The sequence below is a fragment of the Rhinolophus sinicus genome, linkage group LG07 (assembly GCF_036562045.2).
Source record: "Rhinolophus sinicus isolate RSC01 linkage group LG07, ASM3656204v1, whole genome shotgun sequence".
NCBI lineage: Eukaryota > Metazoa > Chordata > Mammalia > Chiroptera > Rhinolophidae > Rhinolophus > Rhinolophus sinicus.
In genome coordinates this window covers 47,214,408-47,239,353 of record NC_133757.1, presented here as the reverse complement: position 1 = coordinate 47,239,353, position 24,946 = coordinate 47,214,408, and the positions used below count along the sequence as shown (strand labels likewise).

General features: G+C 48.8%; 1 protein-coding gene across 2 annotated transcripts in view; it reads right to left on the bottom strand.

Moving 5' to 3' along the window:
- Nucleotides 1–24,946, bottom strand: part of HK1 (hexokinase 1) — a 61,935-nt gene that overhangs the window by 8,316 nt on the left and 28,673 nt on the right. For both annotated transcript variants that reach the window (XM_019731719.2, XM_019731720.2), the window contains exons 3-14: nt 22,805–22,953; nt 18,028–18,147; nt 14,928–15,023; nt 14,263–14,362; nt 13,984–14,167; nt 12,441–12,596; nt 9,859–10,092; nt 7,563–7,867; nt 6,000–6,148; nt 5,569–5,688; nt 4,191–4,286; nt 2,326–2,425 (exon numbers count right to left, since the gene is read on the bottom strand). In XM_019731719.2, the coding sequence (XP_019587278.1) occupies nt 2,326–2,425; nt 4,191–4,286; nt 5,569–5,688; nt 6,000–6,148; nt 7,563–7,867; nt 9,859–10,092; nt 12,441–12,596; nt 13,984–14,167; nt 14,263–14,362; nt 14,928–15,023; nt 18,028–18,147; nt 22,805–22,953 (1,809 nt within the window). The remainder of the gene's footprint in view (nt 1–2,325; nt 2,426–4,190; nt 4,287–5,568; nt 5,689–5,999; nt 6,149–7,562; nt 7,868–9,858; nt 10,093–12,440; nt 12,597–13,983; nt 14,168–14,262; nt 14,363–14,927; nt 15,024–18,027; nt 18,148–22,804; nt 22,954–24,946) is intronic.

Below are 24,946 nucleotides of genomic sequence, written 5' to 3'. Positions count from 1 at the left end.
AAACCTTCTGTCGCTGTCTCCATTAGACTCTGCCCTGGCAAAACTCCTTTTGCCAGTATTTCTGTTCCAAACAGAACTCTCTCTCTCTCTGCCTATCTTTCAATAAACCTTTTCTTGCTCTCCTACTTTATAGAGTCCCATGAAATCCTTCCCATTCTGCAAAAGACCTGAGGTTACTTCTAAACCAAGACACAGGTGGTGCTGAGGCTGCTGGCCCATGGACCACACTTTTACTAGCAAGGCCCTAGAGCACCATCAATCCATCCTAGGTGAGATGTCAATGTCTTTCAACATCATTAAGGAGACACCAGGACATCCTTAGCTGCTGGACCAAAAGGGCTTTGGTCATTTTCATAGCCTTTAAAGAAACTTCAGCAGAATGTGCAGATGCTTCTGGCTGTGCAACTGGATTCTTTTTGTTATTTGTTGTCTCGACTCCCTTTCTCCTAAAGTGTAAAACTGAGAAAAGAAGAGACCCAGAAATTGAAGGGGGTACAAAGAAAGCCAAAATATGTAAAACCCTCCTCTTGCCCATGGGCGTTCTGAGCAAAGAGATCAATGGATAGGGAAGGAACAAGTGGCTTCGCACGCAGCTAGAGCTGTGCAGGACCCCGCCCTCCCACAGCCACCCAGTGCCAGGAACAGCTCATTGGGCTGCCCTGAACTGCCGGGGCCTGACCTCCCAGGCAGGATGGCGAGGCCTGGTCTGGAAGTAGAGAATGTGCTGTGTCATTCTTGCTTTGCATTTCACACCTAAGCCCATTCATAAGAAGAAAGGGAGGGGTTGGATAGAGAAACAAAGCTTTGCAAAAAAAAAAAAGGAAGAAACAACAAAGAAGCCCCAAAGCCAGGCACCCCAAAACCTTTCACCTGGAGCTGCTCCCTATTTTTTTGAATTCCTACAGGAGCCAAAAGTGGTGTAACAAATGAAAAGGTCTTCCTGGCACCAGGAAGGCAGCCTACTGAGGCCTGATCCCATCTCCCGGACTCTCAGTAAAAGGTCCATGCAGCAGGGAGCCACTCCTTCCCATCCAGGTAGGGTCTGCAGACGTTGGCTAAGAAAGGGGGCCTTTTCCCAGCATCCCGACACGAGGCTCAATTATGCAAATGGTTTTATTCATAGTAGTCCAAATCAATATGCTTCTGGAATGACGTGCTCTCAAGGCCCAAGCACCTAATATGCTTGGACTGTGAGGGAACAACCTGCACAGCCAACACATAACCCTTCTGCAAGCCCTTCCGTGCCTGGGACCTGAACAGTGGCTGCGAAAGGCAAAATGGCCCTCCTGACTCCTCTCTGGCCCTTTGCCCCAGTCAGGAGGGGAGCAGGGCTCCTCTTCCTTCCCAGCTGCAGGCTTGCAATACCTGCCTGCAGCTTCTCCACACAAGCCCAATAGAGTTGCCCTGTAGGTCAGGCCGGTTCCAGGTACTCCCACCCCATCCACCCAAGCCCTGGGAGCCACTTGGGTCCTCATTCCTGGTGTGGACAAAAAAGGGGCCCCATATTCAACCTGACACGCTCAGGAGACTGAAAATAACCACAGAGGATGGTGTGTACATAAAAATGCCTAACTAAGGTGGGCCATGGCGGCAAGTCATATCTTTAGCCCGAAGCTTCCTTGATAAGGTCGATCTCTACCTTAAGTGAGCCTGCCTATTATCTGTCTGCGCCTCAGATAACATCCCTGGAATGTCAGTAATCCCTTTTTCCAGACCAGAGCAGGAAACTACAGAATCCCACATTCTTATTCTTGTCTCCTGATTACATCTCTACGTGCTGTAAAAAGTGAACTATTAACTATCCTGTACCCGCCTATGTAGAAGAAGTACCTGTCTCTCCAATTTACTTGTATCCAATCCCAGAGATTCCTCCCCCACCCCAGCTTTGCTTTCTCCCACCCTCCTAATCTACCACCAATGGATTTCATGTAACCCTCCTCCTTTGATTCTACATATATAATAAGCTGCAAACCGCCATTTTGCGAAGCATTTTCTCAATCCATTGAGATTTTGCTTCCTGGCAACTGTCAGTTTGGCTCAAATAAACTCTTATATGCGTTCTCTTAGGCTGGATGGTTTTTCATGGACACTGGAAAGCTCCATTCTTGACAGTCTGGTCACAGTCAACGTGGTGGGTGTTGGGGAGGGGAGAGCCCAGGAGGGCTCTGTAGCCTTAGTCCAGGATGCAACTCTGGAGGGAGGTGGTAAGGGGACAGTACTGACAGATATAGTGTCACACACAGAGGGCTGAGGCTTGAAGGCCCCACAAACCAGGAAAACCCAGCCTTCCTTGCCCCGAGGGGAGACACCTTCCAGAACACCCACCTACGATGAGTCCGACCTCACAGGTGGGCTCCTCATAGGCGCAGGTCATCATGGTGCCCACCGTGTCATTGACGACAGCCACCACGTCCAGGTCAAACTCCTTCAGAAAGAAAGGGTCACAGCTTTAGCTTCAGGGCAGGGACAGCGCTGCCTGGCTTGAACTCTGCAGGTTTGCCTGGCTGTACTACAGGCAGAAAGCCACTGGGCATCATCTGAAATCGTTTTTTTTTTTACTCCCTTTCTTCCCAACCCCCCCACCCCCACCCCCAGTTCAAGCCGCGGTTTCTCAGTCTAGTTGTGTAGGACACAGCTCCCTGGCCCAGGCTGGTATTGTGAGCCTTGCACCACCCTTCGCCCCGTCCCAGGCTGAGGCTGTCGGTCACCAGTCGTTGGTTGGCCGCTCACAGCAGTGAAATCGTTTTCTTACCAGCGTATAAAAGGCAATTAAATGCTCCTTCACTCACTAAACATCTATTAATGTATGTGAAGGTTGAGATCTAAAGAAAAGAAGTATTCCATTGCATAGATGGTATTGAATATTAGACACAGCCTGGAGAAAAGACAAGGGACATTGGCAATAGCTCTGTCTCTTGTGCGCTTCAGGTGTTACAGCCTTTCAGAGGGCAAAATGAAAATACCAAAGCCAGTTCTCAGAATCTGTCCTTCAGAAATAGCCTCGCAGGTACAGACATCCATGTATAAAGATATTTACTGCATGACTTGCATGAGCCAGAAACAACCCACATGTAGATCCAAAGGGGCTGTGTGAAGCACAGGTCGAGCAAACATGGGAATCCTATATGGCTGAGAAAAAGAATGGGGTTGGTCTGTACGTAGTGACATGAAAAGATGCCTTTTTCAAAGTAAATGGGAAAGAAAAGCAAGGTGTCCTACAGCATACACGGTATGATTCCCATTAAAAAAAAAATTGTGTGTATGTCTGTTGGTATGTTCATGGGAAGTTGGAAGAACCCTAGCGTTAAGTGTTCTGAGAAGGAATTTTAAAAATAATAAAAAAATGAAATAAAAAAAAGAGTTGTGAATGGGCCAAAACAGATCATCAGGTTTCTTTTCAATGAAACATTAGCTGCCGTCCAGCATACTCTTCCAGGTGTTTTCAACCCCTTTTAAACGCATTCATTTCAGCCTTCCAGATTGCCTCTGCATTTGTCTGCTCTTTTGAATTGGAGATGTTTGAAAAATTTTTTTTTTAACTTCTTCCTGATTCCCTAATAGTGCGTGAGTTAAATAAAATCTCAGAATTGTGCATTTTATATTTGGTCAGTGCTCTCCAGCCAAACACAAATGGAAAGACACCTGTAGTGGAACAAAGCCGGGCTACAGACGGGTTGCGACCGGGGAGAACACATCCCGTGGGGCGTCTCAGAAAGTGTGAGAGAGCCCTGGTTAGAGGAGTTGAGCCTGGGCTGATGGTTTCAGGCCGGGTTCAGAGAAACGGGGCTTTGCTATGGGTTGGGTCTGCTAGGAAGCGGGGCAATGCTCTGTGTGCTGAGCTCTGCAGTGATTATGAAGCACGCTCAGCCTTGGCCAGTTCCGTCACAGTCACGGAGCAGCTGTGATGTTTGTGACACTGTTTGTGTCCAACAGGAGAACACCAAAGCCTGACTGAGGGAGGGTTTGCTTTTCTCTTTTTCAATCTGTCGGGAAGAGTCATGATTTTACCTTTTTAAACAAACTATTATTTAACGAAATTGTTCACCTGTGTTTTCTTGCTGATCGTTGGGGAAACGTTTTATCCAGGGCACAGGCTTCTGTAGTGTTTGAATTGTTTATGACCAGCGAGTAGGATTTTTATAACCCAAAAGCCCAGTAAAGCCTGTTAAAAACATCCTTTGAACCGTTACCTCTCTCCTTTTGATCGCATCCCTTAGTAAGGTGGCTACATCGTGTCCCACGCAATCCGTGGCCTTAAATCCCTTCGTCCAGGTGATCAAGATTCCCTGAAACAGGAAAGGTGCCAGGAAGTCCTGTGTAATTAGCCATGTTGAGAAGAACACAACATTCCCTCCTTCCTGAGTAAAGCTCGGCTGAGAATTTACAGCGAGACTATCCTGGAATAACTGAGGCACAAACCCATAAAACAAATAGTCCTCCACAGGCCTGGCGCCTCCTCACTGCCCTCACAGCAGTCTGGTTTATAATCCCCACATCATGGGTGGAGAAACTGAGGCATAGAAGGTTAAAGGTGCTGCCCCTGGTGTAACCAACGAGTTCCCCTGAAGAACAATCTGCCAATTATATAAGTGGAGAAAAGCCAATTTTTAATAACACTGTTACTACCTAAAGTAAACTTTAGGTTTGACTGGACTACAGCTTTACACGCGAGTTGGGTGTGTACTCACTATGATGACAGTATTAAGTGAAGTGCAAACAAGTTTATATGGAACCCCCTGCTGAGAGCTAAAAGGCCTTAAAAGGAAAAAAGCCCCCAGTCAGCACTGTGACTGGCTTGCAGAGGCGGGTGGCCCTACCTAGATTCCCTAGTTCTGCCAGTCATATGCCTCAAACGCTGGCCTCAGGTCCTGTGTGATGTCACCTGCGGGGCCTCCTCCCTGTGACATACAGAGGCACCTGTGGCTCTTCCAGCAGGACAGGCTTGGTCTTGCCTCCATGACTCTGCAGAATACGTTCCCTCTGCAAAGAATATGCCCTGGCCCCCACCGACAGCCCTCAGTGCTGTGCTGGCGCTGCTGGTGTGGGGCTGCGGTCCTCCAGACTGGGGGCTCCCTGAGGACAGGAACTGGAACCTTTAGCTCTGGACCCAGCTCTTAGTACTCAGCAGATGCTCAAGCCCTGACCTGGGACCGTTTCATCCCATTTATTGAACAAACATTTATGACGTATGTCCTCTGATAGAACTCTGTACTACAGCATGTAGGAAACACAGGTCTTTGCTCAGGTGCATGCGACACAATCACTAATAACTAAAAAGGGCTATCATAGGGCAACATTAGAAAGAACAGGGAACACAGAGAAGGGTGGGATTCTTTTTGTCTAGAGAACAGGAAGGCTTCCCAGAAGAGGTAAATGCTTTATATGATAAGAGTCTTAAGCTGTATTGGAGGGTGTGGCATGAAGCTTGGGTCAACCCACTGTGACATCTGAGCCGTCCCTGATGCCAAGGGCTGACATGAGGCTGGAGGAGGCCTCAGAGCCAGCCCATGCTGGCCATGGGACAGTCGGCGCTGCCCAGTGTCTGACTCCTGGAGGAAAGACACTCACCGCATCCAAACTTGTCTGCTTGCAGGGGAAGGAGAACGTGAAGCCCAGAGGCATTCTGGGGCCTTTGATCCCCATGTAGTCCAGGAAATCAGAGATGCAGGAGACGATGTGGTCAAATAGCTTTAGGAAAACAGAAGGGATTTCCCGTGAGTTCTCTGGTTTCACATGTTCAGTGCACACGTACAAATACACACGTGCACACCCACACAGACACACACCCTGACACACGCAGATCGAGTGCCCCTCTCCAGGATCTTCACAGCCCCAAGCATCATAAGCTCAGCATGGCTAAAAGTACCATGCTTTCAGGCCATAAGGACACAACTGCTCGGCTGCGGACATCACATGGCAGGTTTTGGGGAAGACCAATGCCACTGGCTGTGTGTGTGACACATACATGCCACAGTGGTGGAAAAGCAAAGCTGTCTCACCTCTTCCCCAGTGCCCTGCATGATTTCAACAGGAATGGCATAGATCTTATTGTGCATTTCCACCGTCCTCTTTTTCCCACTACGGATTTTCACCAGCAGGACACGGAAATTTGTTCCTCCAAGATCCAAGGCCAAGAAGTCACCATGCTCTGTTGTAGTCAAGAACATAAAGAATATCAAAAACACCTAAGTGACTCTTGGCAGCCAGGGACCCCAAGACTCCAGACTTTCAAGGGCGAAACCCCCATATTAAATAACGGGGAGAAGCTATAAGTTTTTCCTCCAGCACGTAGCTCAGGCTGAGAGGGGCAGATACTAACTCACTGACCACCACAACCTTTGCGCCACACTAGAAGAACAAAAGGCCCCAAGGATGAACCACTTGTCACAGTAAACAAACAAACTTCACCAGGGTTACTAAAAAGCTTGGCAACAATGACCTGATTTTAGGGAACCTCATATAAAAATTAATACTATATGTCAGTGTGTAGAGTGTTTGCAAAAATGGCCACAATTACTCCCCATGCATCTTTGCAAAGTGACTTTGCAGTTCTTCCCATCGAAAGATGGAGTCTATTTCGCCTCCCCCTGAATTTGGCCCAGTCTATGAGACTTGCTTTGGCCAGCAGAGTGTAACAAGAGCAAAGCTGAGCCATGCCCAGCCTCGGCTTCCAAGAGGCTTTGAAGTTCTTCCCTCTCCCTCATGGACCCTGTTGCTACCACATGAACAAGTCCAGTGGCTGGAGGATGAGACACATGACTAGGCCTTCCTGCACCCCAGCTGAGAGCTAGCCAACTGCTGGACATGTCAAGGCAGCCCCCCAGCTGACCCATGTGCCTGCAGACACATGAATGAGCCCAGCAGAGGTCGGGCGAGCCTAGCCAGGTGAGCAGTAACAAATTGCTAACCCACAGACCCATGAGCAGTAATGAATGGCTGCTGCTTTAAGCCACTAAGTTTCAGGGTGGCTTATAATGCAATAATCTAAGGTAACTTAACACATAGGACATACTCGTATCGTATCACAAACATTCATTACACCCACCTGAGAAGCCCTTCCGAGTCCCCATAGTGGTCAGCTCCAGTGAGGACCAGCAAGGTCAGCATTAAGGACTGAACTTTGTTCTCCAATCTGCCTGGGGGTCAAAATCCCCAGGCCCCTGACCACCTAACGCCACCCTGTTAGGCCTAGGAAGGGTGCATGGGTGTTTATCCTTCTGCTGGTTAAAGTTTGTGAGAGAACCTCTATCATCTCAGTGCTGCGGGATTTGCCCAGCTTCCTTCTTTTAAGATCACTCTCTAATTCTGTGGTTTGAGAGATGGCGCTTGCCCGAGAGGCCCGCCCAGGGGAAGGCAACTGCTCTGAGTCACACACGAGGCAAGTCAGTGGTAAACATGGAAAAGAGAGTTTGGTGAGTTGCTAGCTCTTCCCCAAATCATGCAACCCAAGTGTAAATGCATCCACTGGAGAAGCCAGCCTCCCTGCTGCCCCACTGTGACTGGGTCATTGGTATGAGAAACGGGAAAGGCATGTTGGCCCCCAACAGAGGAGAGGCCCTCACCAGTCCCGTCTGGAGTACTCCGGACGAAGGAGGGCAGCATCTTGACTACAGCCTTATCGTTTGTCTGCTTCTGCAGCCCCAGGTCCATCTCAGTCCTCATCCTCCTCTTCACCTCCAGCAGCATTTCCTTGGTGAGGCGGAAGTGGGCCAGGGTCTCTTCTATTTGCCGGTGCTGCTCAGCCAGGCGGTAGGCCACGGCCGTCACCATGGCAGCCCCCTTGCCGCTGCCACTCTCCGAGAGGAGGAAACGTACATCAGAGTCAGGCACCAAGCGCCTCAGAGTCTTGTGGAAACGCCGGGCATACCTGGGGGGCGGGGAGAAGGGGGGAGCACAACAGCTGCACTGAGCCATCTCTCAGGAAACTCTGGTACCGCTTTCTTTCTTTGCTCACATTTTAATTCCATTTTCTACAATTGCTTTTCTCATTATACAAGTCATACACATCCACTGAGAAGAGTTAACAAATGCAGACAAGTGAAAAGCAAAAATAAGATCGTCCACAGTCACACATAGAAAGGATCCTTGTTAATATATGAGTATGGAATACAGAAATTCAGGGTCCAAAAAGGATTTTGACCTCCACCATGACAAGGAGATAGTGGTCAATGGCCCAGTGCTTGAAAGTCAGATCAGGTGACAATGGTGAGTGAATCCACCACTTCCACATCAGGTGACCTTGGGCCCGTTACTTAACCTTGGAGTCAATGAGGATGCCAGTATTTGGCTGACAGTGATGTGATAGAAACTAAGTGAATTCATTAAATGCTGAGATTAGTAACTGGTACTGAGGAAAGAGGGCTCAATAAATAATCACTCTTTTTTTTTTTCCATTTGGCCCTTCGCCCTCCCTCAAGAGTCTGGCCATTTTTTCAGTGGCTAGAAGAGGACTTTAGGACAGGACTCAGGGAGACACAGAACTTCTTCCAAGTTTGTGGTTTGTTGTAAGTATGGAAGGCTGCCTGCCAAAGGAAACGACCAAAGGAAACGAAGAAACCAGAGCCCATTATCAGGGGTCAACTCCAGGGGGTGGGATTAAAAATGGCTTCCATTCTCTTCGTAACTTTTTGAATTATTTAAGTTGCTATACCAAATAGATGCTACTTCTGAAATAAGAAACATTTAACCAAAGTAATTTTTTAAAGGTGATGTTGGAGATGAGGAGTTCTGGAGATGGCTGATGGTGACGGCCGCTCAACAGCGTGAATGTACTGAACACTACTGAACTGTACGCTCAAAAATGGTTAAGATAATAAATTGTATGTATCTGTATTTTACCACAATTTAAAAAAAATTTTAATGTGATATTGCGAATCTCTAAGTTTTCTTGTCAAAAAAAAAAAATTGCCAAGAAATCCCCGCCCCCACCCCCACCAAAAGATTGCTACTTTCACTTCAAGAATTGCTACTTTCACTTTCAGTATATAAGAAAATAAAATATGGCCCTGGCAGATAATAACATCTAACTAGCTCAAAGCCTATCCCCTCAGCAACACAGAACTATCTCAATTTAAGTCAATGTTCGTTTAACTGTCACTAGAACTGGGTGTGGAGGTACAGTGTGTGTATGCACATCATATATCCAGTGGAGAAAGTATCAGAGTCCTGTACAAAAGTCATGTCACAGGCAGTTATTGTTCAAACGTAGCATATGAAGTCTGAGCATTCATCTCTAGCCTTTTCACAGGGCACAAGCATGTTCACAGTGGCCACAGAAGGCTTTTGAAGCTAAGGCGCCCAACAAGCACCCAGTAGACAGGAAGGCAGCGTGACGATGAAGGCCTCATCATCAATGGGGACGACTTACAACGTATAGCTCGGTGTGGCTCTCAAGGGCAAAGTGTCGACAAGTTGCCCGTTTAAAAAGGTAATGTCGGAAGGTTTGGGGGACTTGCACAGGAGCGTCTAAATCGGGAATGTGGGCACTGCCCCTGTGACTCAAACTACAGTGAGAATGAAGGCCCTTGAAGAAATGCAGACAAGTGAGAGAACTAAAGCTACAGACACATTCCACCCAGCGCTCCTGACAGCTAGAGAAATCTCTAACAAGACCTTTGAAATGAGGAGAGATGACAGTGAAGCATAGAAACAATACCAGCGAGAAATGGCTGAGGGCCGGATACCTCCCGAGTGGGCAAATCTGACCTTTCTGCCCAGAACTAGGCATCGTCTTGTCGGCCAAAAAAAAAGAAAAGAAAAAAAAAAAAAGCCTTTCACTGGGTGCAAACGTCTGACCTCTGGAGAAGGTCCTTAACCCTGACGGGACCGAGTGCCGATTAGAGCAAAGGGCAGACTCACTGTGGGTGTGTCTTGTAAAGAGACCCGTCGACACCAACCGTGGTCCGCAGCCTGGGGGTGCCCTTGTTATTTCGAAGGCGATTCAGGATGGTGCCCAGCGTGGCTGCCACCAGGTTGGCAGAGCGAAACGACACAATGGTGCACACGTGCTGGACGGCAACACAGTCGTCGTCAGACGGCTCCACGCCCAGGCGGGTCAGGATCTCTTTGGCATTGTGGAGGCCTTCTTTATTCCTGTGAGGTGAGAGGCCAATACGTGTGAGTTAAGGACCTCACGAGACAGTGCAAAGCACTGAGGTTCAAAGGTCCTGGAAAGGCGAACTCCTTTCACTGTGTGCATGATGGTATTAAGACAGTCAAATGCCTGAAAAAAAACGTGAGAAGGGTTTTCCTCCATAAGAAATACCAGGTAGTACAAGAAAAAAATTGTACTATGCCAGGTTATGACATGCACCTGGAAGAGAAGTAGAGGTGAGACCACATGGCCTCTGAACAGGGAGAAAGCCAGCTGCGTCCACCCCAGGGCTCGGTGTCAGGGGGCCCGCGGGAATCACTGCTCTTTGAGTCTGTGAGTTGCCCCTGGATGCTTACGCATTCTTCCTTGATGTTTTCCAGTCAAAATTTAATTTTTGCATCCATACTTTGTATATCTATTGTTGGATTCATTCCAAGGTACTTTATAGTTTTGTTATTATTATAGATGGTGTCTTTTCAAAATATATTACATTCTCCGTTTTTTTCTTTAAAGTACCATAATAATGAAAGATGTTAACCATGGGGAAAACTAAGTGAGGGATTGTGAGACCACTCTGCACTCTCCTGGCAACTTTTCTGTAAATCTAAAAATAGTCTAAAAGGTTTATTTTAAACATATATACGTACTTAATTATTGCCAATATATAGAAATGTAATTGACTTTTGTATCGTGTTTCCAGACATCTTCCTAACCTCTCCTGTTATCATCCCATTTACTTGTCTAGATGTGTTTTGGTGTTTCATACAGACAATTACCATCTGCAAATAAGGACAGTTTTACCTCCTCTTTTTTTACTCTGATGGCTGCAATTTCTTTTTCTTTTTTCCTTATTCTATTCAACATTAGCCAGGACTCCAGGACAATGCTGAACAGAAACAGGTGATACAGTCGTGCTCCTGATTTTAAAGACAATGCTTATGACACCTGCCGTGGCAGGATGTGTTTAATAAGTTTTTCTGAGATAGCCTTTATTACAATATATGTGGTGTTTTTGAGCTAATTCAAGTGGGGTTTTGTTTCTTGGTCACCAAAGAGCCAACACCAGATGCAGCCAAATGGCAGGCAGGCATTTCCTGACTTTGTCAGTGACTGAAGACAAGCCATGAGCCTCCTCCTGCTCCCCTCCCCAGGAGACGTGAGAAGAAAGATGGTTGGAAACTCAGTCACATGCTCCCTGCTTTATTGTAGCTCTGTACCAATCGCTCCCAGAGGAGAGTGATCCTAGGACAGACACCAATACATGATGTGGCAGAAGGGCAGGTCCCGAGAAACTTTCCACTTCCATCGGCTTCCTCCTCTCACCCCAAAGATGCGCGTCTTCTCCCAGGAGCCAGCGCTATGAAGCTACTGGCTCTCTCTGAATTTCCAGGACCACGGCAGGGGAAGAGGGAATGACCGGTTTGTGCAGGCACACAAGGGCATTTCTAGCACCCAGCTAGCCCTTACTTTAAGCAGGTAGCCCTCCATCGCTACCGGGAGTCTTCTGACTCAGGAACAGAACCTGGTGGCTCACAGAAGCTGGCCACAAGACAGGAGTCCTTTAGACGTGGAGGCGCCTGACCGTATCAGACTGCCATGGGGTCTGGCAGCCTGCAAATTACAGTTGCAGCAGAGAAGCCTGGTTTTCTTGTGTTGAGGCCAAAACGGAGCAGTCAGGATGCTGGCTGCACTCTGTCCTTTTGTGTCTATCTGCTCTGTCTCATCTGTTAACCAATGTTTCTCAAACTTGTGCCAGGGAACACTTCTTCTGGCTATTAACCAAAGTGCACTGGGTTTTCTTTAATGTGCTAATGATACTGTAAATCTCTAAACGGAGGATAAATATGCAGTATTTCCCAACCCTATTGGCCACAGAACACTCTTCGGGGAACACCTAATTGCGTCACTAGGGTTCCCTGGAACATAGTCTGGAGCAAGTCCTGCTATCCCAAGGAGGAATTCCAAGCCCAGGCCCCAGGCTCAGTCAGCTCCTCGTTCACCACTAGAATCATCTCTAATCTCACCCTGTTGGGGAGGGAGGGCAGAAGTACAGGGGGCGGAGGGAAGGATGAGAGGCTGCTTTTGTAACTAAGTCATCCGCGAAGCATATGCTGCTAACTAACATTCTTTAACGAGCGGACACTAGGTGCCTGCAGGGAGACCAGCCCAGGATGGGTCAGCTAAGAGAGGGAGATGGACCCAGAAAGCCCTGACACTCTTGAGGGAGAAGCCCAACAGACCACAACTCAAGTGGTAAGAAGGGACCTGTCGCTCTTCTGCCCCAATTCCCCACCTCCCCTCCACCCCCCACCCCACCTCCCCGAAAGCCTCAAGAGGTGGCACCTACTTTTCGATGGCCGAGACGTCATTAGTGTTAAACTTCCCTCTGGTGAGCAGCTCTGGGGTGATCCGCCCTTCAAATAAAAGGCCCTCCTTGGCCATCTTGACTAGGATCAGTCGAACCAGCTCCCCCAGGTACATGCCGCTGACCATCTTCTCAAACCTGCAGGAGAAAAGCACCCAGGCACTTGTCAGGTCTGTCCTACGTACCCACCACAGGGGCAACTCGTGAGGAGTGGGACAGACACAGAAGGAGAGGAGGCCTCATCGCTCACAAGCTCACAGCCTCACTGCAGGCAAGAATGCACACATGTGTGATTGTACAACAAGGGAGGGTCAACCAGACCCCACGCCTCTCCCCAGGGTGGGCAACAGGAGGAGAACACCCCAGGAGCAGTCAGGGAAGGCTGCCTGCAGTCAGGGGAAAAGTTAGGATTTTAAAATGAGAAGAATATAATAATCTCCTATAAAACTCTACGCTGTAGTTTTTAAAGGGCTTTCGTCCCTATCACTCTCTCAGGGAGATCTCTAAGTCCTGTGGGAAGGAAGTAGCCAAGAAGCATTCTCTCCATTTCCCAGGTCAGAAGGGTAAATGACAGGGAGTAGATGATGGGACTGAAATGCCGCCATTCTCCATGGGACCTCGTCACTGATCACATCTCTGGCATCCATGTTCTCCTCCGGCCGAAAGGACCAAGAAGTATTTGCTTTGGGGAACCCACTCCTCCCCCACTGACCTCACCCTAATCTCCAGGGGAGGGCTCTGGGTAGCTTAAAACCAATCAGTTCATCCACTGCTCTGGCCAATGACAGAGGGGACCCACCCTCTCGTCTCCCCTGGGCGGGGCAGTGTGTGAGCAGTGGACTCTGTGACTGAAGCAGCCATTTTGAGCCCACTGCTACAGGGGAGAGGCTGCCACAACCTGGGACTCGATGCCATATCTGAGCCAGATTCAGGCCTGAGTTCTGGTTGACCAGGGGCCAGGAGAAAGCCCTGAACAGAACAGATCAAAGAGGCAGGTCCATATCCGGTAGCCAGCCTGTCCTCTGAGGGAGCCCAGCTGGCACACCCAGAGCTGGCTGTGACACAGCAAAACAATCTGTTCCATTCAGAGCCAGGCCCGGGAGCCAAGGATGCTGCTGGGACCTGAGCACCCGCCCTCCCTCACCTGTCAACACGGGCACAGAGAAACACAGTTCTCATTGTTCCTGCTCCTGAAGGGCCAGGCTGGACCGGTCCAGCCACTGCTGGGTCATGGATCCCTGGCAGGAAAGAGCTTTTCTCTGTCCTACCTGCCCAGAAGCTACCCTAAGTACCTACTGGAACAGCCTCTGTGCAACCCCAAGCCGGAACCTCAGAGTAGGCAGGAGCCAGACTACAAATTCCACAGCTGTGTGTGGCTCCAAGGCCGTGATGGATAATGCGAGTCTGATGGGCTCTTCCCTTTGTAATCACCTGGCTTTCTGCCCCTTTCATCTCCCACCCCAAATCTTGTGTGAAGGGGTCCCCTTAGTCATGTCTATGGCTAGTATGGAAAGGTGGGACTCACAGCTGCTTTCCAGGGTTGAGAGATCCCCGGTCTATCTCCCGGTCAAACTCGGTGCGGATGTCCTCCAGGGCGCCATCGTCCCCAAACGCCCCCCACTCGGTGTTGATGCACATCCTGCCCTCGTCGCCTTCCACCAGGTCAATGTGCCTCAGCTCCTCCATGTAACACGCGTTGGTGCCGGTGCCTGGGGGAGGGAGACGAGACCGGACGCTGTGAGCACACAGCCCCGGAGAGGAGACACGGGCGGAAGGAAGGGGCGAGGAAAGGCGTAGAACGTACCAATGATGAGGCCGACTTCACACTGCTGGTCGTCATAGCCACAGGTCATCATGGTCCCCACCGTGTCATTCACCACAGCCACAATGTTGGCGTCGTAATCCTGGGGACAGATTACAGGGTGTCACTGTCCACTCACATGTGGGAGCAGAGCACATGCCTTAAAGAGACGTGGTTTCCATAACCCCCCCCCCCCCCCCCGCTTCTCCTGGTGGTGGTGCTGCTTTCATCACAGCTGGTACTCACATTACTCGGGTCAGAGTGCAGCGATTCAATTAAGGAACTGCACAGTCCCCCTACTCATCCGGCTTAACATTCTTCTCAGTCTGGATTTTACTGAGAGCCACAGCGCTCTGCAAACCACCCCTCTACACCTATGTGCTGAGTGCCCTGGCTCCAACCACAGCGGCTGCACCTGACCACGCTCCCTGCACAGCCCAGCCCTCCTGCCCGAAGGCCTGGCTCCTATGGACAGCAGCTCAAAGAGCTCTGTTTCCAAGCACCGTCTACCTTCTGGACTGAGTACCCTCACCGCTCACACACCTGCCTGGGCCTTCACGACCTCCCATGTGATGCCTCCCATGTACTACTGCCGCCCCCCATTTAGAACAAAGCCTTCTCCCCACACCTCCCATGTGACCAAGGCAGATGGCCTAGAGAGACGTTACCCCGCGCTTTTTGATGGCTTTGTTGAGCAGCTTCACCACATCCGATCCCTCCACTCCGCTCACTTTAAATCGCTTTGTCCAGGTAATGAGGATACCCTGCGAAAGACAGCAGATGGGCTTTGATGAAGGCTGGAGAGCCTCCAGAACCCCCAGGTCCTTGGAGAGGCTACTCAAGGACAGTGACAAAGCAGAGGCCCAGAGGGGCCAGGTGGCTTGCTCCACCTGTAACACAGCCAGACTCTGCCCTGTCTCCTGTTCACCCATCTACAGGATGGATTTCTCTGGGGGCTGCCATGGGGATCACCCTGAATCCAGCAAGTGGCTGGCCAGTATAGTAGGTGTTACACGGCATGCAAATCTAACTGCACGCCAACTGCAAAGCCAGACTTCATTTAAAAACCAGAGAAACCCCAGAATTACCTGATCACCCTTCCCTACTTTGACAACAGACCTCGGCTTCCACAGCCCCAAGGAAAGAAAATCAGGGCCAAATTGGGAAGAGAAACAAAATGCTAAGACAACTCTTGGCTACGGAGCTTCTAAGAGCCAGGTCCTGGAGATTTAAGGAAAATATCAACTCCATATGATTTATGCCTCTTCCCCAGCTTTGGAACATATCCCCCACTTGTAAGCAGCAACTCCACTATTTCTACAATATGACCCATTTCTGTGTATATATTAATGGAGAAACATCAAAAAGGATAGACACCCAATGGTGATTCACTTGGGAATGAGGAAGGGTAGGAATTTTACTTTTTGCTTTACATCTTTATATTATTTCAATAGTTTTACATATAGCTTTTATATATTTTTTAAAAAATCAAAGACACTAGAAAAGAAAAATAACTGTTAGATGTGACTGTTTTTCTCTGAATGGAGAAAGTCGTTATAAATGAGGCAGGGTTGGGAAGAGCTACTGCTCAGCCCTGTTGGCCTCTGCGGGTAACACAGATATGGGGAGCTTGCCCACACGGGTAAAGCCTGTAGGATACACTGGGAAAGGCGAGGGCTTGGGAGAATGTGTGGTTCTTTGCTCAGCAGCAGTCCACAGCTAAACCAGGCATTCCAAAAGCCCCAGGACACTTTTCTTCCCCTCAACCCCCTACCCCCCCAAAAACGGACTCCAAATACATGGTGTTGTAGAAAGAACATGGGGCTGGAAATCAGAAGACCTGGTCCTATTCCCACACCTCTGCTCATTTCCTTGTAGGCAGTTCTCCTAACTCCTGTGAGGGTCACTTTGCACATCTGTGGAATAAGGCAGCTGGTCTAGATTTGGACAAGTTTGAAGGTTCCAGGCAGCCTTGAGGAATGGGCACAAGCCACCTAGGTAGGTCATTAGAGCCTGTGATCCACTCATGTCCTGGCAGGGAGCCCAGCCCAGCCTAGGAAGCCCTCCTGGATGGGGGTCAAGGCCTACAGGTGGCAACCCCACCTTTGGCTCCTTCTCTGCCCACAATGCCCCTCTACCAGGCCCATTTGCTCCACCCAGTGGGGATCTCATGCCCCGGAGGATGTTCCCTTCCCACCCCTGCAATGCTTTCGTCCCTGGAAGACTGTGCCTTCTGGGGGGCAGGCCATGCCTGCTCGCCATGCTATCCTACGGCCTAGCCTGGCCCGCACAGGGACAGCACTTGATCAACAGCTGCCGATGAAGCAGCAACGGTGAGCGTCCTCACTTCATTCCCACCTGTCCGAGTGGGAAGGGGGTGTCCTTCACTGTCTCTGCCCAGGGAGTGCGACTATCATGTCTCAGTTCTCAAAAGCCAAGGGAATGTAGTACCAACAGGCTTTGCGAAAGGTTTGGGAAGACTCCCTGGAGGCCAGCTGAATACCTTGGAAGTTTAGTAATGGCAGATACCAGAGAGAGAATTTGGATTGGTCACAGCAGTCCTGAGTGAAGAAAAGTGGAGATGGCAACATCTCAGAGGCCTTTACGGGTGTGTGTGTGTGTATGGGTGTGTGTGTGTGTTGTGGGCGCCCGCTGGGTGGGACGTGGGGCCTGGGATTCTGGTCCTAGATCTGCCATTAATAAGTCCTATGACCTTGGGAGACCTCATTTTTCCATCTGTAAAATGAAGGGCTGGGCCTGCTGAGTTCTCAAGCTCCTTCTTGCTCTGACACTAAGTGATTACACAAATTGTACAGATGTAAGGACCCCAGCAGCATGAAGCCATGCCCAGGAGAAAATGCTTACTCTCCTGAAAAAGAGGTACAGGGATACTGCCCAGCAGTGTGGCGGGTGCCATGTTCCCTGCAGGACAGCAGACTGGTTACCAGCATGGGCTCTGCTGCTTCCTGGCTGGGTGCCCTTGGACAGGTTCCTATTCCCTCGGAGCCTCGGTTTCCTCACCTATAAAGTGGGGATCATAAGCCTTCACTCTTGGGGGTGTTTAGAGATTGTGTTTTAACTGTGAAGGGTGTATTAGAACAGAGCCTGGCACCTGATGGACCCTCAATAAGGTTAACCATCAGAGTTCCTGTTATGAGGAGTCTATTCATAGATTGCCATTGGGGGGGGGGTTCCTCTGTCTCTCTATGTATAAAAGGAAGAGGTGGCATCTACTTATTTTGTATTCCTGCAGTGCTCTTCGGTACGATGCTATCACATGGTATGCCTGAGTCCCTCCTTGCTGAACGGGTGAATGACCAAATGACAAACAAGAAGATGGGTGCAACAAATCACCTGGAGGTCAAAAAGAGAACCTAGGGCCTCTCTGGGGCTAGAGCCACTGACCAGCAGACGTTATGGAGAGGCAGTCCTGGCATCGGAGAGGTGGGGTCCTGGCACCTGAGGGGGGCCCTGACCAAATCCACTCTAACGGCACGGCTTCCAAGTAAACAAACACCACGCCACACAACTCTGACAAAGGGCTTTCCATCCTCTCTCCATCGTCCCTAAGCCTATTTTTTCTTCCTTCACTTGCTTGAGTTTAATAAACAGTTCTCTCTACCTGATGGCTCACCTCACATTAATTTATACAAATGTTTCTGAAAAATTTAAGACACACGGTCCATCCTGTAAGCAAAAGGGGAAAAGGGTTCATTAGCTTTTTTACTCTGGGGCTTCTCTGGAACCCAATATACCCAAGGTCCTTACCTCATCGATTTTGGATTGTCGACAAGGGAAAGAAAATGTAAGTCCCACAGGTAATTTCTTGTCTTTGATTTTCTTTTTCTCCATGAAGTCTCCCAGGCACTCAGCAACATGATCAAAAAGCTGGAGGAAGCACGAGACAACAGTGAGAGGGAGAAAAGCATTTCAGGAAAAATGTAACTAGCACGGCACCCTGCAGCCTTGTGTGAATGGTACAGGGAGTATGAATGGTAGAGAAGTCCATTATGAGAGCCTACCCTGTGGGCCAGCACAGCTGACGAAGCATTTCAAACCTTCATACAGAACTGGCTTCTCAGTGGTCCCACTATGTATTATCTGGGTACTGAGAACATTTAAAAATATTAAATTTAATATTTTAGGTATAACAGAAAACCAGCTCATCCGCCCAATATCACAGTGTCATCAGCGACCCAGGGGGAGGGGCTGTCTGGCCCCTTCCCAGAAGTCACTATTCCTATCACCATTTTCCCCCAGATGTCTCTATGTCTATGCACCTGTCTCTGTAAATTCCAGAAGCTCCATGTGCAATTCTGTAGCTTCTGACCCACTTGAGTGATTTACTTCAGACTATCGTGTTTTTACTTTTTATTGGATATAATATGAATACCAAAAAAAGTACACACATCCTAAGTGCAAAGTCCACTGGATTCTCACAAGAAACACCCAGCTGAGTCACCAGCACCCAGATCAAGAAACACGTTATCAGCTCCCAGACATCCCTTTCTTGTCCCCTACAGTCACAACTACTGCCACCCAACCCCACGAGGGGAATTGCCCGCCACCCTGACTTCTAACACTCTCCATTACTGTCGATAAACGGAATGGTGTTGTGCACTCTTTGATGCACGTCTTCTTTCACTCGGCATGTGTGTGAGTCATCCACATTGCTGTGTCTTTGTAGGCTGTTCATTCTCATTGCTGTATAGTATCCTATGGTGTGAATACACCACCGTTTATTTAGTTGACTGTAATTTAAACTTGCCTGCTGTGCAACACATTGCCTAAGATATACCTATACGTCTTGAGATCCACTAGAAAGAGCACGGAACACTGTTTCCCTCGCCTCTGCACAAATACTGTCAATGATGGGAGGCTCACCACCTCTAAGGCAATCTTTTTGGATCTAATACCTCCTCTCACCTCTAAAATGTACCCAGAACTGAATATAACATTTTGTATGTGTTCCGATCAGAGGAGAGCTAAGTTGAACTAAAAACTTCCCTTTTCCTCAGCTCTATACCTCTATTAATGTAACCAAAGCATATATATCCTTTTATGGCCACCAGGCCATCATCGTGGTAAACCCCCGTCTTTTTCACATGACCGTCACTGCATTAGATTGCCCTTATGTGTGGGGTTGACACAACGACGGAGCTTCCTGAAGCCCAGAAGAAGGCAGTGCTGGCAAGGCCAAGCCCCAGAGTCACAGGAAGCAGCCCCAGCCCGTGCTCTCAGACAAGGCCATCTCACAGGGGGTATCCTAAAGACAGGACCAGAAATCATTATTCCCATGTCTATCTTCCCACCGATGTCCCTGACCCAGCTCTAAAGTCTGACTTTCCTGCCAGGGTAAAGGAAAACCTGTTCATTGTGCAGTAGGAACCTTTGTGCCTGAGTCACTGTCACTCAGGCTATGGCTGGAGCTGGCAACCCTGACTCAGGAAACACATGACCACCTTCCCTGGAGGCGTCCAGCTAAGCTTCCTGTGACCTATATTTCTGAGCGATATAACCCACTACTGAGTCCATCAACACACCCCACATCATCAGCACTCGGAAGCTCCAGACTCCCCTGAGGCCCCCGGAAGAGCAGTCCAGGCGGAAGGAAGGAGCCAGCAGGAAGTGGCAGGGAGACACAGGCTGCAGAAGTAGATTCACACGGATGGGGCGCTGTAACCAGCTCCCGGATCTGAGCCAGACACAACCACCCCGAAGTGCTCTGTTAACATGGAAATGCCATGTTTTTAGAACGCCCACAATCCAGGGGCTCAAGGAGACAGGACGCTACCCCAGGGGCAAACCTATGCCTGTGACCAACCAGGGAGGGACGTTACCCAGCCTCTCCGGACTCAAAATTTTAAGGTCTGAAAAACATTAGTTTTTTTCTTTCCTGACAACATAATAATTATTTTAAAAATACACACACACAGATCCAATTCCTCTGATTGAAGATGGCAAACATTGACTAAAACAAAAACCTAAACACTTCTTATTCAAAATTCTGAAAATTAAATATGTGATGTTTGTAAAAAGACTGCATTTATGCTTCTAAAGTTATTAAAGCTTAAAATTGCATTGAAATTTGAGGTGTGTGTGTGTGTGTGTGTGTGTGTGTGTAGAGAGAGAGAGAGGGAAGGACACAGCAAATGGTTAACAATTGGCAAGTCTGGATGAAGGGTTTATATGGGAGTTCTGTGTGCTTATCTTAAAACTTTTCTGTAAGTTTAATATTATGTCAAACAAAAGTTTAAAAATTTATTAAGAATTCCCACACATTACAGAAGATGAGATCACAACTCCAAGAATTCAGCGCTGTTCATGGTCTGTGAGTCTCAGTTGCTTCATGGGCAAAATGGGGCCATTGGTTTAGCAGAATACTCCTCAGGTCGATAAGACACCTCAGAAAAATGGACCACCCAATACATATTTCTAACTTCACACCAAACTTCTGGAACAGAAATTCCTGTTTTATCCCTATTTTTCAACTGCCAGCCCTCTCCCTCATTCCTTGGAACTTCCTCCTTGTTCACAGCCCACACATTTCCTCACGACCAAAAAATTTTTAAATAAATAAAAACAATAAAGACAAAGACAAAACTCAGGCTAAGAGTGTTCTTTCCATGTTGCTAAAGCTGCAACATCTGAAGCCAGACTGCCTGAGCTCAAATCTCAGCTCTATCACTTATGAGTTGTGAGACCCAAGGGGCTGGTTACCTAATGTCTAAGCCTCAATTTTCTCATCTGTGAAATGGGAATAACAACACCTACCCAAGTGGGTTGTGTGATGATTAAATGAGTTAACCCATATAAAGTGCTTAGACCAGTGACTTCCATACAACAAGCACTATATATTTGCTATACTACTACATCATCATCATCTTTTCTCTGCAGACTGGTTGAAAAGGGCAGAGGTGAAAAACAGACAGCAGGAAATAGTGATCCTGGGGCTGAGAACATGGGGACACATGCTAAGAGAGACGAGGACCCAGAGGCAGCAGTAAGGAGGACGTCACTGTGGAAGTGACTGTAGCCAGTATGCACCTGGCTATGGGAGGGAGAGGCACACCCTTAATTTACAAACCCTGCCAAAGCACACAGGCATGTCTGCAGCACAGGGGGACGTCCCAGTGGTGAAGGCAGCAGGCAGAGGTGGCTCAATCCAAGGACCATGGAGAATAGAGTGTGACAGGTCAGTACTTGCTGCCAATGGGAAGAGCAGGATGCCAGCCCCAGGCTGCTGGCCACCTGTATGGAAGAACAACGCAGCAAACGCTGGGCAGGACTAGGAGCCTAACCAGCTGGCAGCCTCCATGCACGCACTGGATGAACGGGCCACTTTCTGCAGCCCAGTAATGGAGGGATAAGCAGGGGAACCTCCACGCAGCGACATCCAATGAGAGACACAACCCATTTTTGTGGCTGCCTGAACAGTGGTTCAACTGTTCTAATGACAGTGCCACCTTCAATGCTCACTGTGGCATGGTTTGAAAAGCTCTGAATCAAACCCTCAGCAGCAGGTTAAAGGCCAGGATTAGCCCTTTTCTTGAAAAGGCAGAGCACTTCCTCCAGGTCCCACCCAAATTTATACAGGAACAAAGCGGAGTCAAGAGGAGAAGGCTGTGGGGCCTCATCTCAAGGTCTAGCCCAGGACGAATGGGTTTCCTGGAGAACTTAGTCATGAGCCTTGGCGTGAACACACCCTCCCTAAAGCAAATATTTGGTGATCCCTGAATATGTATCCGGACAGTAGGCACAGCAGCCGTGACTCAGGAGGCGAGCTACAAACTGGAGGAGCCAGAACATCCACAGGAGCGGCTGAGGGGTTGGAACTTACAGGACACAGAAATGACTGGACACCTGTCTGGGGGCTGCCTGAACCCTGCCCACAGGGTCCTCAGGGAACTAGGGACCCACCGCGTACCACAACCAGAAGGCAGGAGAGGGGTGGACAGGCCCTTCTGAGCAGGACCAATAGCCAGTCAGCCAGCAATGGCAGGCAGCCCTTGGGGGGCGGGGGGCGCCATGAAGTGGGTGGAGCTTGAATACCTAGTGAGAGAGGAGGGGACGGTGGTTTCCCAGTCAAGGCCTTGCTCTCTTTGCTTTCTGTGGCAAGGACTCATAGGAGGCTAATTAAATCAGGTGGCCAGGAGCCCTTAAATAGCCTTGGGGCTACACACTCAAATTGCTGCTGCCCCACAGGTGACAGCCACACCCTGCCGGCCTGTACCTTTGGTGAAGTGAGTCAGGAGGCCAATGCCTCGGAAGGAACGTTTGCAGCCAAGGGCTCTGCTAAACTACGCTGAGGAATGAATCCCAGGGTCCTTGAGAAATAAATGCATTTACCCAACAGAGCTACTGGGCTTCCCTCTTCACAACCTACCCCCTGTGAAAGTCCCCGCAGCCCCCTCCCAGCCACCAGTTTACCCAGGCAGCGGGGTGTCCTCAGGCGGTCACACCCTTCCTCCTAGGAGTCCTTCCACGTGCATCTATGATGGACAGGGGTTTTGGGGTCTGGTTCCTGGAGGGAGCAGGGACCCACCTGGCTTCCACTGCCGTGCATGATGTTCTCCGGGGTGTCATACATCTCAGATTCCATGTGAACATTCTGGTTTTTCTCTTGATTCACTTGGACCCGCAAAATTCGAAAGGAAGACCCACCAAGATCCAGGGCAATGAAATCTCCCTTTTCTGTTTGGGGAGACAACAGGTACGGCATCAGATTCAAGTGTTACAAGAAGGCTCCACACTTTGCCACTTCTCGGCAGGGTCCTGCCATCGGCCTCCCCCTACCACACACATGGCACTTCCGGCCAGAAAGCAGGAGTCTTGCCAACCTTATCTGACTACTGCCCTCCCGGTCTGGAACACCCACACATGCTCCCAGCCCAGCACCCTGAGGCAAACACCTAAAGTGGTCCTGCTCTCTCACTCCTGACAACAGGGAGATGAAGTACTGACTTAAGCACCACATCCCGCCCCATCTTTCTCTACTGCCTTACCTTTTGTCGAAAACAGCACTGCTTTCAATACGTTACAAATACAAACAGCTTTTCAACTCAGAGAAACCTTGCCTTTGAGGTTATCCCATAACTTGAGTTCCTTCCATGTCATCTCAGACACCAATTATGGCTAGGCCAGAGCGGCAATTATTCTCCAGGGGATATATTTCTTTTAATCGTGGTAAAATATACATAAAATTTACTACTGTAACCATTTTTAAGTGTACAATTCAGTGGCACTAAGCACACTCCCACTATTCTCCAATTATCACCACTGTCTATTTCTAAAACTTTCCATCACCCCCCACAGAAACTCTATAATCATGAAGCAATAACTCCCCATTTCCCCTCCCTCCAGTCCGTCTCTAGGAACTTGCCTATTCCAGATATGTCCTACAAGGGGAATTATACAATATCTGTCCTTTGGCGTCTAGCTTATTTCACTGTGTATAAAGTCTCAAAGGTCATCCATGTTGTAGCAGTTGTCAGTATTCCACCCCCTGTTGAGGCTGAATAATATTCCGTTGTATGTACATGTCACCTTTTGTTTATCCGTTCATCCACTGACGGACACTTGGGTTGTTTCTGCCCAGAGGACATTTTCAACAGAAGTCTCTCTTGGTCACATAAGAGTAAACAGGCCTGATGTGATAACATCCCTCAGGACCAATGTGTGCAGTACCTGAGGTGGGCCCCAGCAGGCCAGATGATGGCACTGTATGCCAAGACCAACACAGAGCACCAACGGTGGAGGACATGGGCACCAAACCAGTAAGCGACCGTCAAACAGTACCCTATTTCTCATTAGTTACCCTCACACGCGCTCCCAGAAAATCAGTTAAAATCCGTTCATTTTATTTCTGATGCTAGGGTGACATTCCCACTGTCCCAATGCGTATCACACCAGGGGTGACAGCCACCCCTCCCATCCTGAGCACCAGTGGTCCACTAAGGCCCCAATCCTGTAATAATAAATACAAGTCTGCTTGGGACAGCTCCTTTTCCTAGGAAAGTATCTTCTTTATTATATATTTGTTGGTAACAGCATCATTGAGATATAATCCACAAACTGCTTAACGTGTACAATGCAATGGGTTTTAGTATATTCAGTTATGCCACCATCACCACAAACCAGTTTTAGAACATTCTCATCCCCTCAGACAGAAATCCTGTACTCTTTAACTATCACCTCTCAAGTCCCTCATCCCCCACACCGCTAAGCAACCATTAATCGACTCTGTCTCCATTGATTTGCCTATTTCTGAACATTTCATATAAACGGAATCATACAGTACATGGCCTTTTATGACCAGCTTCTCATACTTAGCAAAGTATTTTTAAGGTTCATCACGTCGCAGCATGGATCAGCACTTTATTCTTTTGCGTGGCCAATAGTGTTCCACTGTACGGATATACCGCATTTCATTTACCTGCTCGTCTGTTGATGCCTCGTCTGTGGATGACATTTGAGTTGTTTCCAACTTTTGGCTATTACGATCAATGCTCTTGAATATTTGTGCCCAAGTTTTTGTGTGGACATCTGTTTTTGTTTCCCTTGGGTATACAACTAGAAGTAGAATTGCATGTGAAATGGTAACCCATGTTCAACTTTCTGAGGAACTGCCACCATTTTCCACAGCAGCTCAGGCTGACCTCCAGCTGCTCAAGGCAGCCCAGCCCCA